Source organism: Anser cygnoides, chromosome 5 (genome assembly GCF_040182565.1).
Source record: "Anser cygnoides isolate HZ-2024a breed goose chromosome 5, Taihu_goose_T2T_genome, whole genome shotgun sequence".
Classification (NCBI taxonomy): domain Eukaryota; kingdom Metazoa; phylum Chordata; class Aves; order Anseriformes; family Anatidae; genus Anser; species Anser cygnoides.
In genome coordinates, this window is record NC_089877.1 from 40,332,083 (window position 1) to 40,349,195 (window position 17,113).

Genomic DNA, 17,113 nt, shown 5'->3' on the forward strand with positions numbered 1-17,113 from the left:
CACAGAGATACTAACTTGTGATGCTGTTTTCTCCTGATCTGTTATTCACTGGATAATTCTTTAATAATCTGAACAGTTCTTTTCACAGTTCTATCTGGAAACATGCATTCAAGTTATAATGAGTCAGGTGAGTCAGAAGCTAAAGATGTTTTCAAAGTTATTAAACATAATATACTCTATTTTCCAACCAATTTTATCAGTATTAACTGATACTTACTGGCTTCTGTTTAATTTTTCCAAATCATTTATATTATTTCCCACTGCTATGTTGTCCTATCCTTGAACAATTTTTCCTGTAGTGAGTGTTACAAGTGGACCCGTGCATCTGTCAAGTTTGTGATGAAACCAATATACCTTCAACATAAATAAGGAAATACTAGTTATGCTTGTATCTGTCCTTATCATTTTCCTGCATTTGTGTATTTATCTGCTCACTTTTATGGTCATTATAAAAAGAGACAGTGAGTTGGCAATAATATTTCTTCCGTTTGTGATATTTTTAATCTTTTTGAATCATGAACTTTCCAGGATTCATGTTGACACGGCTCCTTGAGCAAGTTGTGCACATTGTGTGGCATAAGCTCTCTAACAGAAGTTAAAAGCCAGTTCAGTTCCACTGGTTCAATGGAGTTATTCCTGATTTAGGTGGTGTACTTGTGTGGAAGAATCCTCTTTGCTAATGCCTTCTCTCCTTGTTTATTCCTAATTATGTGATGTTGGGGTAAACTAGGTATTGCTTACGCTTTGCAATGGAAAAAAAAAATAGTAGTATGATGGTGCGTATTAGATTTGTGGTTCATTGGAATTTGAGCTTCTACATTCAATTACAGTTTATGTTTCTATAAATGGAAGATGGGTATTCATTAAGTGCTAGTATTACCTATACTACTACCTGATTGATTGATTGATCGATTGATAGGAATTTTCTTCCACTGCAGTCCTAAGTTGGTACATATTTGAATAAATATATAAAGTGGCAGTAAGAGAGATGCAAGAGGGTAGTCACAGAGCAGAACCAGACAGTCTTAATGATGTTGATTTACCCTGATCCTTACTAAGAGTCATCATCCTGGGCTTGTCTAATGTTAATTTTGCTACACTGCTTTCGGCATCTAAATCCATTTGTGTTTACATGTGATATCCCTGTAAAGGTTTGTATTGACTGTCTAAATCCATTTATGCATGCTGGCCCTAAGACTCAACAGTTAAAGGAAGTGGTTTAAAATAAAAGACGTGGAGGTTTTGACATCTTCACTTCTCAGTGATACATATGTCATACTTCATATTTTCATGTCTTGCAGAGTAAAGAGTTCTGTCTTTCCACTGAATGGGCATCCCCAAATGGGCTTTCAGAAATACTAATGCTAAAGAATAGAAATTTTTTTTCTTGCCCCACTCACTCTCATTTCCACAAGCCCCATCACTCTGCCAGCCTAGCTATCATAACCACTAATATGAAACAGTTTTAACATTGAATTACCTGATACATTTGGCTTATTGTCTGTATACAAAATACTTTTGAAACTACAGCTGTCCCTTACACTTGAGCACAGATGTTTGGACCTGGGTGCTGTAGGGGGTGTTTGTGGGTGTGTGTGTTCTTTCCACGGAAATGGGCGAAGGAGGGAAAGATGCAGCAGAATTCCTCAAATGGCTGGCTGGTGTAGTCACATACAGACAGCTGGAAACCATAATGCTGAGTCCCCGGAATGAAATTCGCTTAAAAAGGTAGATCCTTTTATGAAACAGGGAGTGGGATGTTCTTATTTGGCTTCTATTATCTGAGCCTTTGTGGTGAGCATATTCACAAGCTTATTTCTCTGACTGCAAGGGCAAAAAATGACAAAGTTGACAAAGATTTTCATATAACCCTTTGTTCCCATGAGGTGGAGCTTTCAGACAAATGCCAAATATCATCTATAATTAATTTGTGAGAGCTGACAATATTATCTGTTTGTCAGATACTCTATCTTATCTCCTGAATTAAAGAAAAATACTTAAGATAAACACTGACCTGGCCAGTGTTTAGATACTGAGTACTGCAGACTGTTACTGATAAACTTATATTAAAAGCATTAAAGTAAATTAGATCTTGTGGATCATAGCCATTGTGAGGGGCTTTCAGACCTTCACTGCCAAGGATCTCCAGGCCCAGATGTTGGCAGCAGCGATATTAGCAGTAAAATAGCATGAGTCTCCAGTGTTGTACAATCCGAGTTAATAACTGTGTCAAGAAGAATAATGCTGAAATATTAAAGCCCCCTAAGTTTTCTGGTAAATACCAATTATGCTTATACCAGTATTAAGCAGATTCCTGCCTTAGTCCCTCTCTGCTGAAATCCCTTGTCCTAGGTATGCGTGCAGGGTAGGTAGGCCTGGCTCGGGCCTTATTGCTGCCCCTTCACCTTAGAACTTTGTGCTTTAGTTTATTTCTGCTAATTTTTGTCCTGCTGAAGAAAAACATTTCATATGTTCTTTGACATATTCAACAATTTTTTCATCTTTCAAAGAGAAATCACCAGACTTGAGTAGTGTTGGTTAATGTATTTATTTGTGATAAGGACTGGAAAATGGCTCTTATTGGAGCAACTGTTTTTGGAGGTATCCTCTTTAGCTCTAAATAGTAATCCGTAGCAGGCAACTGCAAAATAGTAGGAATAAGAAACAGAACAAAAATTGTGTGAAAATTGTGTCATAAATATTTGCTTCATACTGTAGTCTAATTCTGTTTTTTTTTTTGATTGCAAGCAGTTGATTTATGGATGAGTTTCGTTGGTTATCGTGCCATCCTACCTGGACCATAAGCCTGTTTACCTGTAAGCACAGAAATAGCCTATATTTTAATGTTTTTCTGTAAGTCTCTAGTTTATCAAAAGGTAGGTTGTCACTGCAGAAGCACAGGTTTACTGTGTCTTGAGCAGCATCAAGCCTGTGCCTGCCGTAACATTGATCTCCCCAGCTGGTGCAGCACCTTTCCTCAAAGAATAAAAGTACCGTCTGGGACTTTTTGAACCACAGATGGGAGAGGGGGAAAACACAGCATCAGACTAGGTCAGTGACGCTGTTCAGACATCTGCATGGGACAGTGGTGAGAGCTACAACATTGGTATCTTTTAAACTGTCAGTTTCAATCTTACAAAGCTGATTTCAGTCCTGCACTAAGTTATTTCCTATCTGTGGAAAAGATCAGTTGATTTTGTGTTTTCATTTTCATAACGACCCACCGCCATTGCCACTAACACTCAGAGGTCCTGCTCACATTTTGGATTTTCAGTGCTTAAACATAGCTTCTGACTCAACCTGTCAAGATCAAAGACTGGCACAGCTGCATATAGTTCACAAATATTCCTTTCTAATAGCTAGCTTTTTACATTCTTTCTAAAATGAGAAATGATAGTTTTCTGTATAAGTTTTTCGTATATAACTGCTATAGAAATAGTAGAAATGCAAAAATACCAGTGTAATGTCAGACTGGATTTCCAGTGAAAGCTGGCTGACCCCTGAAGTTGAGACTTCAGCTGGGACAATTTTTCCATTTACAGTCTATATCACTGATAGATGAAGTTTCATTTCTGTAGCCTATACAAAAATAAGTAAAACCTTATACCTTTTCATTTTTATATAACTTACTTGCTCATGAGAATAATGGTGATGTATATGCAGTACTTAGTGCAATAAAACTATGTGTAGTGAACAGTAAGAAGGTACTGTTGAAGAAACAGCAGCACAAGCAGGAAGAATTTAAGAATGAGAATAAAGGATAGTACTGAGATGTGGAAACACATAGGCAAGACTTTGTGTCCTTTGAACTTTTATATGCTTATTTTCCTCCTGTTGTATAATCACTGATAGAGAGAATCACCTAGCTCATTTCCTGGGTGTCAAGGGTTGATACTGATAAATCTTTCATACTTTGCAAATCCTCAGGTTTTGATACAAAATAGTGAGTTCTCAGGAGAAGTCTGGATTAAAAAAAAATCCATGTAAGATGCCCCATGAGTTTTGTGAAGATCTTAGTATTTTTTTCTTTGTCGCAAGAAAGGAGATGAGTAAGAGGAGAGATGAAAGTATGCAACAAATCAGATACATATTAAAAATAGAGAAGACAGGTGAGGTTAAAGGATTAAAATAAGGGTAATGGAATCATTTGATACTAGTTTTTTAAGAGATAGGTTATGGGTTTGCACGAACTTAAGTTTTGATCCAGAATATCAGTTACTAGTTTCAGTCATTCAACAACTGGAAATCTAGGTGTATTTCTTTCTTTAATGTCTCGAGCCATAACCTAAGTAACATGGCTTGAGAAGAGGATTAAGAGACAGTCTTCCAAACAGAATTTATTGAAATTTGGAAGGGGTGTTGTGCCATGATTTAGCAGATCTACTTGTGTAAATTAACTTTCTGGATTTCATAATAAACCTTATGAAAAGAACAAGGTGATTAAAATCTGTCATTCTTATATCATTAGAATTTCCTTTTTTTTTAGTTGCAGTTTGAGGAAAAAAATTATCTATTTAATTTATGGTATTGATACTTAACTCTGAGGAAGGAGTTATCTAGGACAGGAAGAATCCAGGAATTATTAATTATAATATTGTAAACTTGTCATTATTTCTGGAGAATTAATCTCTTGGGCAAGAGTATGTTTTAAAGCTTTAACATATGCAAGTGAGACTTTTTATCCTTAATATTTAAAGAATTGCATTCCAACAAATCATGCTTTCATTCCTGAAAAGTCTTGAGTGACACAGGTGCTTGATCTTACTTTCTATGGGAGTACCTCAGGGTGTAATTTTCAGGGAGAACAAAGGAAGTCTAAAACTGTTCACATTTAGAATAGATGAACCAAGCTTATAAGCCATGTTTTGTATCATACCTACATCTTTTTATTGCCCAGTTTTGTCTCAGATTAACATCTATTATCATATTAAAAATGTAACTGTCCGTAAGAATAAACCTCTGATGTGTATATAGCTGAATTTGATTGCTTATAGAGAGAGCAACTCTGCTCCCCCCTGCTTCCCTCCCAGCAGAAGTCCCCATGTTCTTCACCACAAACACAGTGTCAGGAAATCAGGTAGATGGGAAGATAGCATTGGGAGCCACGTGGCTAAGCTTTTTGCCCCTCAAAGTTGTGCAGCCAAGTAGAGACCGTGGAGCCAAAACAAGAGGAGCCATGTGAGATGGCCTAGTTTTGTAGTTCTCACCCATGCTCTCTCCTTTTTTCAACGTGCTTTGGGTAGTACAAGATGCAGGCTGTGGTAGAGAGGTGCAGCGTCTGAGATCACTTAGGTAAACAGCCTAGGAGGGGATTTCAGATTATTGATTGTGACTGCTGATGTGGGTTGTGTGTTTCTGAATTCCTGAAGTCTTAAAGAAGTTTTAACGTTGCTACACTTGTGACAAAAGCAGAAAATGAATGTGTTACTAAATTTTCCTTGTGAATATGAACATTTCCCAGTTTTAGTTGTTGCATTTTCAAAAATGCTACTTTGGATTTCAAACTCACACTTTCTCATGATCTTTATGCCTACTTCATAATTACTGAGCCAACATCAGTGGGTCAGTTTGCATGTTTAAATCAATGGTATATTTTTTAAGTGATTGGGGAAAAAAAATGCTGTTGTAGATGGTTAACAAAAAATTACTGTTTCTTTGTCTCCATGCGATTCTAAACCTGTTGCTGCATAACAGATTTTTTTGTAGATTGAGAAACTTAACTGGCACTGCAGTGACTTTCAAAACTCAACTTTCAAAGATTCAGTTATGCAACTAGGGAATGTTTGTGTCCACATATTTCTTGAATTGTTGTAAGAGTCAAAGAACGAAGCTGTTTTTCTCTTTTACAAATTAATACTGTGAAAATCAGCAGTTCTCCAGCTCCACATCACTTCTTTAGCCATCATTTCAAAGTTCTTGGCATTGTTCATTTAATAACATGCTTTGCTAACCATTATCATTACCCATTTCTCTTTTATTTAGCCATGGTTGACCTTTACTCATCTGAAGATCATGAGGGAACTGGGGTTGTTTAGTCTGGAGAAGAGGATGCTCAGGGGAGACCTTATTGCTCTCCGCAGCTACCTGAAAGGAAGGTGTGGGGAGCTGGGGGTCGGCCTCTTCTCACAGGTAACCAGTGATAGGACTAGAGGGAAATGGCCTCAGGTTGTGCCAGGGAAGGTTTAGCTTGGAAATGAGGAGACATTTCTTCTCAGAAAGAGCAGTCAGGCACTGGAAGGGGTTGCCCAGGGAGGTGGTGGAGTCACCGCCCCTGGGGGTGTTTAAGGAAAGGTTGGGCCTGGTGCTTAGGGACATGGTTTAGTGGGTGACATTGGTGGTAGGGGGATGGTTGGACTGGGTGATCTTGGAGGTCTTTGCCAACCTTGATGATTCTAGGATTCTATGATCTTGAAAATAACACCATTCAAAAAGAGTAACATAAGTGTGTTCAAGAATGGTGACTCTAAAAGATTTGTGAGGTGTAAGGTCTGAGAAGGGCTGGAGATCTTCAAAGCAGTAATCCGTTCTGAAAAAACAGACTCCAAAAATCTGGTGTTTCTTCCAGCTGATGGTCCTGCACCTGCCTCCCTATCCTTCATGTCACACATACAAATAAAGTGATTTGAATAATTTGTATATATGCATGTCTTTGGTCCCTGCATGCATCCCATTTGATTCTTTTAATTCATGTAGAAAATACTGGTGTGCTATTCATCCAATGACTACTCATCGTGCCTTTTGGGTATAATAGCAAGATATGGCTGTAATTAGATTATATATTAGAAAATATCTATTTCAGAACCCTTTTTTTTACTTGCATCTCTGCTAGGAAGGATGGGGACCTATCCCTGACTTCACGTTGCATAGAAGAAATCTGCAACAGTTTTCCAAAACGTAAAGGTAATTTACAGAAGTTTGTTTTGTAGAGGTGTCTCTTCAAGATTGTTTGGAATTGGAAAATTTACCTGTAGTCTATAATACAGCAGAATTTAATACCAGAGTCTTAATTACGAACATACTACTTCTGCATTCAGGACTGTTTGAGAGATTATGTTGAGCAGGTTCCACCTTCAGTTGAAGTCAAGTACAGTAGCAATTAAAGGTATCTCTCTTACTGGGATAATACCCAGGATACCGTGAATACAGGAAAATATAAAACATGCTATTGCTTCTGTGCCTAAGTTGAACCCGTTTAAGGTCACTCCTTATAACTCTGCTTTACTCTCCACGCTACTTGGGAATCAAGAAGATGCATGAGTCAGGATGCACTTGCTGTCAATGGGAACACCAGCATGTGCTGAAACGCCAAGGGTCTTGGTACACAGTCAGGTTGCACTTGGCTGCAGAAGCATCCCTTGGATGCCTCTGAATACCAATTTCTCTGCAAACAGCAGAGCTGTATTTGGGCATCATCTCCTCTGGGCAGACTGAGGCTGCTGTACCGTCCTCGATCTATGTGAAATCAACTTGGATATCTTTGCTTCTGTGCTTTAGTTTTTCTGTTCAATCCATACTCTGCCTTTGGTTACTAGAGTTCGCTGTGAAGTCGAGAGCAAAAGCTGGCACATAAAAGTGAACTGCAAATTCTAATGAGTCGTGGAAGTTAAGGCATATGTGTGTGTGTGTGCTCAAGAGAGGATGTGGCAATTCTAGGTGTGGAGTCAACATAGACAGGTAAAAACATGTTAAACATTGCGTGATTGCTGTCATGATGTGTAAAGTGGAGTCATTGGTAGAGTTTTGCATGATGATGTGTGTGTTGCATCAATCTGCACAGTCCTGCTGTATCGCGGCATACAAATATTCCTGACAACATTGTAACTGCAGCACTACAGAAACCCTCAGTACTGTAGAGGATAATTCCCAAGAGTTAGCTACTGGCTGTCTTGAGCAGTACTGTAAACCAGGCTGCTCGAGCTTCTGGCCGTTATTTATTAATCCATTACCGCTTTCTCTTCTAAGTAGCTGCCCCCTTCTATTCTATTCAGGGGAAGGGAATCTGCAGGAAACCAATAAACGTGTATGCAGCCGCTGCATTTGAGTGAAGAGGACTTTGAGACTAATTTACACTGAGGACTTTGAGACTAATTTACCCTATGCCATCAGTAATAATGTAAGGAATATAAGAAGCAACTTCCATTATGTTTGTTGCTTTGATAATGGTGTTGAATCTGCTTCAGCGAAATGACTGGGCTCACTGGAAAAGTGACAGATTAGGTTTGTTTGGTTGTTAAATTTCTGGGAGGCAGCACCCTGCCTTCCCTGCCTAACTCGTCGTGGTGGGGGAATACCTCCCGTGTCCCGGCACGGCTTGCTCTCCCATGTGCCACTTAAGTGCACAGGTTTTTTGAGCTTCTTTGTCTGCGATACGTAAAAAGGGAACTAAAAATGATCAATCGAAGTCAAATAAATGTATTGATGGTGGGAAGTGTTCCCTTGCATAACCCTGGTGAGAGCGCTCCTGCTCAGCCCTGCTTGATGGTGTGCTCAGGCCAGCTCAGCACCTGTGGTCAGCAGGGTGGTTTTAGGTTTCCTCTGCACTTGCACAGCCCCAGGACTGGGTGGGAAGCAACACTGACAGCAGGTGAAAATAAATAGCAATAACACTCAGCAGTTTGTTGCTGTTATTAGCAGATACCAGACCATCGGTGTGTTCTGCTTTTAAATGGCAACTAGTAAAACCAAATGTTCAGAAAATGTCTAACATGATTTATTAACAACAAATTTAAACTGATTTAAACTTTTTGGTTGAGTACTTCTTCCTGCTATAGCTGGATGCAGGTGAGCCACCACCTTTTGCTGAGGGCCAAAGGGTGTGCCTCTGAGCACAGCATTTAGGGATTTCCCATCTGACAAATGGGAAAACACTGGCAGTGTCCAAGGAGAAAGGTTGTCTTACAGAAAGCTAACCTTTGGAAAAGGGACGCGTGGCGCTGGGTGATCTAGCGATCAGAGTGGATGACTGGCTGTAGGAAATCCATACCTGCTCTGCTCATAGTTCCTTGTACGAGGTGGAGTAATTCACCCGTCTTCCTTGTTTTTATTATTAAATTACATCATGCACTTGTGTAAAAGGGAGATTCAAGTATACATTTACTTCATAAGGCTGTTGTACAGCTGAAAGAATGAGGATATGTTTTGCAATGTGACAAGGACTGTCTGCCCCCTCAACTTAACTCCCTTCTTTTATCCTTGTTCAGTTGTGCAGAATTGTGCATGTGGATTGTTGCAGAACTATTCCCAGGAATTAGTATTGAAGCATTCCCTTCCAGTGAGAATCTGTTAATAGTTAATCTTCACCTGAAAAGTGATTCTTTCAAGGTATAACTTGCTGATTTTTAAAATATAAAATTACCAGCTACAGCGTTTTCAGTTGCTCTATTTCACGTTGGCAAAGCTTAGGCTTTTGTAATGTGGGATCGTATAACGTGGCTGAACCCCAGCAGGTTGCTGTGGGGTTTGTGCTCTCTGGTTCCTCTGATCCAGAAGTTCCTGCCCTTGAGTGTGAGCGCAGCATGGCCCCACGAATAGATGGTATCAGCACAACTGAAAATTAAAAAAAACAAAAGGTGCATTGCGCTATGAGGGCAGGAGTGTGGTGGTGGAGGGGAAATTCCATGAAATCGCATTGCTTCAGATACAAAACAAATATTCATTTACTTGTGGGGAAATAGCTGCATGCCTTTATCTCTGGGACTGTCCCAAGGAAAGATAAATGTATGCACTCAGCCAGGGTGCTGTACGAGCGTGCTGTTCTTCCACTGATCCAGAGCTTAGGGTGCAGAAATAAGAATCAGGGCATGCACACGGTACACATGCATCCATTCTATGCTTTTCCTTTAAAAATTAATTAATAGCAAAATGCTTCAAAGATCCACGTTGGGAGATAACACACATGTGTGAGCAGTGGTCTGCACTCTTGCACTGATCTGTGTGCAGTTTCATACTTCCTTGTGGCTGCACCTTGGTTCCATCCAAGTCCAGTTTACTAACCTGCTGTGAACACAAAATTGTTTACGTTGTCAGTGAGATGTTTAGGAGAAGCTTGAGACAGATCTCATTAAACGAAGACTGGGACAGCACAGTGATTATTTAAATGTAGCTGATAATTGAAAGGGCTTGCAAACAGATCCTATTCTGCAGGTTCTAATGAGCATGAATTTCGTGGGGAAGGATCTAGTGATCTCCACAAACAGTTGATTAAAATGTATCTGGTTCAGAAAGAAGCATGGACCCTGATGTGCCCTGTCAGGAAAAGAGGGTAAGACTCAATGCAGTGATAGCTATTTGTATAATCCAGAAGTACTTCCAGTACCTTGTTGCGTGGCAGTGATGTGTGCAGCACAGCAGCAGTTCACAGCTTCTTGGTGCTTCTCTGGCTCAGCCGCATCTAGCCACGTGAATTGAAGGAGTCAGCCTAACCATGCTTATTTTCTCTTCCCTGCAAAATGGCAGTTTACAATTCTAGTTTTCAGAGAAAATGAGTTTTTTATGTGCTCTGCTGACCAAATTTGAAAGATAATTGTAAATAGTAATAATAATAGGTATTACTATTATATATGCTATTATAATATCTGTTATAGATAGACATTTATAAAAGGTCATTCTTTCACTAATTTTGTAATCCTCATTCTTGAGAAAATGAATAACGTGGGGAATGTGTGTGCTGCACATTTTTAAATGTTTTCCACACACTGCCTTTTGAACAGATTATCCAGCTGAACATCTGAGGTTTGCTGCCTAACTAGTGTGGGAACATTCAAAGGGTGCCTCAGCACAGAGCTGTTGCCCATAGAGCTCAACATATCAGCTGTTGCCTATAGCAAATATGCATTATGTAGTGGCAGAAAACAGTAACTTTTCCCTAACTTTTGGAAATATGAGATTAATAAAATACTCTTTCTTTTTAAGGGAGATATCACTACTTCTGCTTTTTTGTTAACAGTACTATGTTGATTTTCCTCTATGACTAAAGCAAGTGTTATTATTGTGTGTCTCATGTTTTCCTTTCTTGAGAAGCAGCCAGGCGTGGGAGTAGACACACTCAGGGAAACCCCCCACATCAGTTCTGTGACTCTCTGTAGACCACCCTTGTTAAGTGCCCAAGCCTAAAATGAGATAAAATGCTGCTTCGTAAAGTTGTATCAGGCAAGGGGGTGTGCAGAACAAAATTATTTGTATCTTGTGAAATCAAAAACAATTTATATCTTCTATGTTTTATTTGTGTAAGTAAAGTTTAATCTTTGTGGCAACTAGAGGAGGGACAACACGCTGTTATACAGGCAGGAGATTCTGTTTTTTTTTAAGGCAAGTCCAGTTAACTTTATTAAGATTTAAGCCTGTTTTGAGTTTGTCCATTGCAAAACTGTAGCTAATTTATACCCACATCTCATTTTTTTTCCCAGAAGCCCTTCATACTAGAGAACCACATATCCTAATAAAATCTAGGAGGCGAAAGTCCATATGACTGCCAGATACATGGCACACTTAGTCTGAGCTGACTGCAGGTCCTCTGCCAAAAGGGGCGCTCACACACTTGCTGGCCTCACTACCTCCAGTGATGTCTTCCCATCATTTCTCCTTGCATCAGGTCTTTCAGTTGTGTGGCTGCAAGCTCAGTCCTGCAAAAAATAAAAAAATCTCTTGTTGGATCGGTGAGCTCACAGGTGGCTGGGACATTGTTAGATCCCGTGCCACGGAAGTGGTGGGAATGTGCAGCTTGAGACAGAAATGAGTGGGAGCACCCCTTCCACTCCTACTTCCAGGTAGGTCAAACCAAATGCATTGTAAAGTTGTACTCTAGGGTTACAAGAAAAAAATCTTTCTATATCCTGGAACAAATGCTGATGATAACAAATAATTGTAATGATCATAAAAGGAGAGGGAAGAACAAGAGAAAGAGAAAGATAGTTGGAGGTATAGCAGGGAGAAGAGATAACAGGGAAGAGGGAAGTAACTAGAAAATCTATGAAGAGGGATTAGAGTAAAATCAGGAGATTGTACAAATACAAATAGTGGCAGCAAACAGAGTTGCACATTAGGAAGCACCTTTCCCTGGAGGTTGAGCATACAGTCCTTAGCCTTCAAACACGATGCTTCAGTCTTAAGAAAGAGTTTTCCTCTTTCTGGGCAGTATTCAAACGGCATTGCTTTGTGACCAGCCCGCGGTGCCGATCTGCAGGCTGAACATCAGAGTCTGTGCCTTCACCTCTGGGTGAAGCAGGGAGGGAAAGCCAAGGCAGCAGTCGTGGCCCCGATGCCCGTCCAGAGCAGCACGTATTGCTGAACTGGCACAGCTCAGAGGCAGGCGAAAAGTCCCTCTGAAGAGATGCCAGCATCGCAGTGAATTTGTCACCTCAGGATGTTGGTTCGTAAGTGGGAGGCTGGCCTGGATGTGGCTTTCACAAACCCTTATTCCTGAGGTCATGAATTTCCTTTTACTGTAGCTTGCTGCTTCCCCACAGGACAGCCCAGATCAAATGTAGTTCTGTAATTTCGACAACAGGTGGGGCTGGGACGGCTGCATGGTGAGGGCTCAGTCCTCCTCTCCAATACCAGCAAAGGCTTCTCTGCTGAATCATTCCCAGGGCAAAATATTACTTGAATCCCAGAGTGATTCAGGTCCCTCAGCTAGCTCTGGATTTCTGAAATCTCTTACTGAATTCAGGCATATCAAACTGCAAGACTTGCTAAACTGCAAGAGTTGGAAAGGCTGAAAATAGCAATGCATTTTCTGTGTTTTGAGACCAGCTTCCTGCAATCTTTTTTTTTTTTTTCCTTTGTTATTATGGACTCAAGTTACTTATCTACCTAACGTGTGTTGCAGGTAAGAACGGTAGGAAACGAGGGTATGCGAGAAGTCCCTCTACCTGACATGCGGATATGAAAGTGTTTCCTGCCATTCTTGTTCTACAGCTAAGGAAATTGTTGGTTTTGCTTTTGTTTTCTGCAGCTATTTGAGGCTGTCAACTGCCTGGCAAAAAACAATGCCCGCTTGCTTGTGCTGGGCCGCAAACACATGCTGGTCAACTCTTCAAACTGGAAAAGAGAGATTATGAAGGAGATGCAGAATAAGGCAGACTTCTTCTTTGCTGAAAATATGTAAGTTGAAGAAAGAGGCTATACCTAACAGAGATCAACAGCTGATTTATGTGCCTTTTAAATCAGTATTAACAGCTATAGGTTTTAGTACTGTTACTAGTATCTCCAGTTTTGTATGTAAAAAAAAAAGCATATCCCTTGCTGTACTCGCTTCAAAAAAACTATACATATTAAAAGATGCATTATGTAAAATTTCATCACTTAGAACTGTGCTGACATCGGTATGGTTTGCTATGATTTATAATTGTTCAAAGCACTGCCAAAGATCACAGTGGCCTGAACTTATAGCATACCTGATAGCATCACTAAACTGTTGTGGTCTGCTGTGTAACCCTGCATAGGGGGAGGTGAGGTTTGTGCCTGCCCAGTGGTGCTTGGTAGCAGAGGAATGTGGAGAGTCTGGAGCATGGAGTTCTCTGTTGCTCCTGCGGCAGAATATTTCTGAGAGTGGAAACAGACTGTCTGCTCCTGTCCACTCAAGCTTGTCCAAGGCTGTAAATTATTTACTTGTCTCTGCCTCCACCCCAGTGTCCCTCTCCTTGCCCTGCTTTCCTCATATAATGATTTTCCTCATATAATGAGTCTCATTCTTCCTTCGGTGCCAGCTCCACCTAGTCTCCATCTGATTTGGGCACTGTTGATCATTTGCCTGTCTCTGCCACTTCTCCCGTGATCTCAGTTCCCAGATCTTCTGAACACGTTCCTTGTCCCAACAGCCAGTCCAAGTCTCTTCTGTCTCCTTCTTTCATACCTATTCTCCTGCATCACCTGTCTAGTTCTTGCTCTTCTCTTTGCTGTTGAATCACATTGCTTTCTTTTCTACTATCTGAGCACCAACAAAGGGGACACAGTAACCACAGGATGGAGAGGAGAGCCTCACTAATCTCAAGTCTCATCACTAACTATTAGAGTAACCCATAGCAACCAGTAAGTGGTTTCAAGCAAAGTTCTGCTTCAGAACCTTCTTAAGCCATGCGGTAACTCCTGCCCATTATAAATGTATTTTTAGAGGTTTTTCCCTAAAACTATTTCAGTTTAATAGCAGCTAATATTGAGTACATTTTTGCAAATAATCATCAGGCCTTTTTGGAAATTCATTCACCCATGTGATAAAGACTCACAGATTTGTGCTGTTGACGGGTGATTATTGTTTGTATTCCAACAAAGTTTTGGGGCTACCCTTACCAGTTTCAGTAGTTCTGTTCCACAACAGCACTGTACTGTTAAGTTTTATAGCAAAAGATGATATCATTGTATTACCAGACAGTGATGAGAGGGAAGAGTGCTTTGTGTAGCATGCAATTTTTATTGTACTCTCTGGCTTCTGATGCCTCGTGGCAAGCAGAAGTTACTTATTTTATCATGGACCTTGAGTAGCGGTGGGAATTTTCAGTGATGCTGATGAATAAATCTCAGATCAGCATTTGATTCATTTCCTGCAGACAATTACTGCCTTGTGAATGATGTCTCTCTTTTCCATTTGTTTTGTTAAGTTCTGAAGATGATGCCTTCTTGTTATATGCCACTCTTCGATCCGGCAAACACTGCAAGTTCGTTACGAGAGACTTCCTCCGGGATCACAAAGCCTGTCTTTCCGACAGTCTGACGCGTCATCTGTTCCGTAAGTGGCAGCGTGGACACCAAATAGTCCTTCTTCCTTCTGTAGGAGGAAATCCTATGAAATTTTTGGTAAGTTTTCTTCTACGTTCAGAAAGCACACAAAGCATGTTTGTTAAATATATATAATTTCAAACTCAGTAGGCAAAAAGATTTTTGTTGGAATATAAGAGGTGAATTTGGCTCAAAACTTCCATTTTTACTGAAAATTCACTATATTCATAAGGCATGGCACAGACTTGTTAATGTTAAAGAAGCAGCCCTTGGAAAATACAGGCATTTCAGTATTCACTGTAATATTATCCTAACATATCTGTAAAGTTTCATGAAAGAGAGCCCAGAATAGTCATGTTTGTAGTCGATATTTAGCTACTGAAATCACAGCATACCAAGCATAATATCATCTTATAGCAGAATGCTGTACTGCTTTTGTTTAGGAGACAAAAGTCCTCATGAGACATGAAAAGTATATTAACAAGAGTGCAGCTGTTCTAAGATTTTTCTAGGGAAAAATTCATCACGTGCCATTCCATATCCTGCAGTTTCTTGCTGTCTGATCTCTCTTTGTTGTTATTGCTGGCTTAAAGGAATACTGCACATACGCAGATTCATTTCCTTGCTGCTCAAGTTAAAACTGTAAATTAATGTTCATCACTTCAATCAGACTGCAGAGATACAGGCTTATAAGCATGTAAGACTGACAGCCTTTCATTCGGTGCTGCCATATACATATCTTTCTATGGAAGCAAAAAAATTGGATGCAGGGTTACCTGAGTAACACAGCTTTAGCTGCACTTTGTTTCTTTCTTTTGTTGTAGCAGGGCTAGTAATTTTCACATCTTAATTCACATGCAGGTTTTGTGTATCGCACGTTCCCAGTTGTAGACTTCCAAGACTATACATACACAGTTATAACGTGTTCTGAGAGCCATAATTGCAAACCAGTAATCTTCTCTATTTGAGTTACATGTGCTGAGTTATTATATCTGTAACACGGTAAACCAGAAGAATAGTTTATATTTGTCTGACTGGCTGCTCTCGAAAGTGCTATTGAGAACCCCTTTTCTTATATCCTCCTTGGCACAGAGCAAATCATTTCTGCAAAGAAATGTGGGAGAACAAACACAGGATGCCATTAATGTACTCTATCAGTTCAAGCTGGTAAACTCCACACCCTAAGCTAATTCCCATATGATTTCATTTAACTGAACAGAAAAACTTTGCCTTTTCTGCAAATTCAGTGCATTATGTTCAAGTCATTATTATCTGGTGGAGATCGAAGACAGATTTTTTGAACCATTTATAATGACCCCTAGACCACAAAATACTAAAAGATGTTTTAGTTTTTCCTTCAATGCTAAAATTTGTAATTTGTTTGTTGTGGGGAAATAAATGAGAGTTGTTAAAGAGATGAATCCGTGGAGATTTCTAAGGAAAATGTTGTAACTAGCTATAAACAGTATTTTAGTAGCATATCATGTGAAGTCTAAAAAAAAGTTTTTATTCTTTTTTATCCTACAGCCTGCTTTCAGTTATGACTGTGTGGTACAGACTACAGGGGATACATGGCATATCCCCTATAAAGACGCTTATGAGGAAAAATATTCATATCGAGTGCCAAGAAAATGGCTCTGCCTTCATCGGAAGTACAGAAGAGTGTAATTGCACAAGCTGAAATTTCTTTTTTTTTTTTTAAATCCCTGCTGCCAACTAAGAGAACAGAATACACCTAGAACAGCAGTACAATTAGGGGATTAATGCGTGAGGCATGTAACTAAAGAAAATTCATTAACTGCATTTTGTCAAAATCATTCTTGAAGTAAATCTGTTAATATCAGTGGGGGTCCAGCAGGGGTAAATTAGGTCCACGATTTCCATCTTTACTGGCAATTTCTGTAGCCTCAATGTGATTTTGAATTAAAACTTGTTTTTCCCTCCTGGAATTTCAGGTTGTGTGTTTTTGGTTTTTTATTTACCTGCTTTTGCTCAAGCTTTTCATCTACACTGATGTCCTGGTTCCAGTTAGGACAGAGTTAAGTAGCTCATAGTAGCTGGTAGGGTGCTATGTTTTGGATTAGGATGAGAAGAGCGCTGATAACATGCTGATGTTTTAATTGTTGCAGAGCAGTGTTTACACCAGGCCAAGGACTTTTCGGCTTCTTGCTCTGTCCTGCCAGCGAGCAGGCTGGGGGTGCAGCAGGAGCTGGGAGGGGACAGACCCAGGACAGCTGACCCAAACTGGCCAAAGGGGTATTCCATACCATCTGACGTCATGCTAAACAATATATAGGGGTGGCTGGCCGGGGTGGGGGGGCCGGCTGCTCGGGAATAGGCTGGGCATCGGTCAGCGGGTGGTGAGCAATTGCATTGTGCATCACTTGTTTTCTTACACATT

At 40.0% G+C, this 17,113-nt stretch overlaps 1 protein-coding gene across 3 annotated transcripts in view; it reads left to right on the plus strand.

Annotated features, from left to right (window-relative positions):
- PRORP (protein only RNase P catalytic subunit) overlaps positions 1-16,661 on the plus strand; it is a 46,658-nt gene extending 29,997 nt beyond the window's left edge. Inside the window, exons 6-8 of one of the 3 annotated variants that reach the window (XM_048059955.2) lie at positions 5,983-6,129; positions 6,830-6,900; positions 12,953-13,084. In XM_048059955.2, the coding sequence (XP_047915912.2) occupies positions 5,983-6,129; positions 6,830-6,898 (216 nt within the window). In that variant the 3' untranslated portion in view covers positions 6,899-6,900; positions 12,953-13,084. Of the gene's footprint in view, positions 1-5,982; positions 6,130-6,829; positions 6,901-9,200; positions 9,322-12,952; positions 13,102-14,594; positions 14,791-16,239 lie in introns of those variants that run through there. The other 2 variants (XM_066998008.1, XM_048059954.2) reach the window with 2 other exon arrangements.
- The last annotated feature ends 452 nt before the right edge of the window (positions 16,662-17,113 follow it).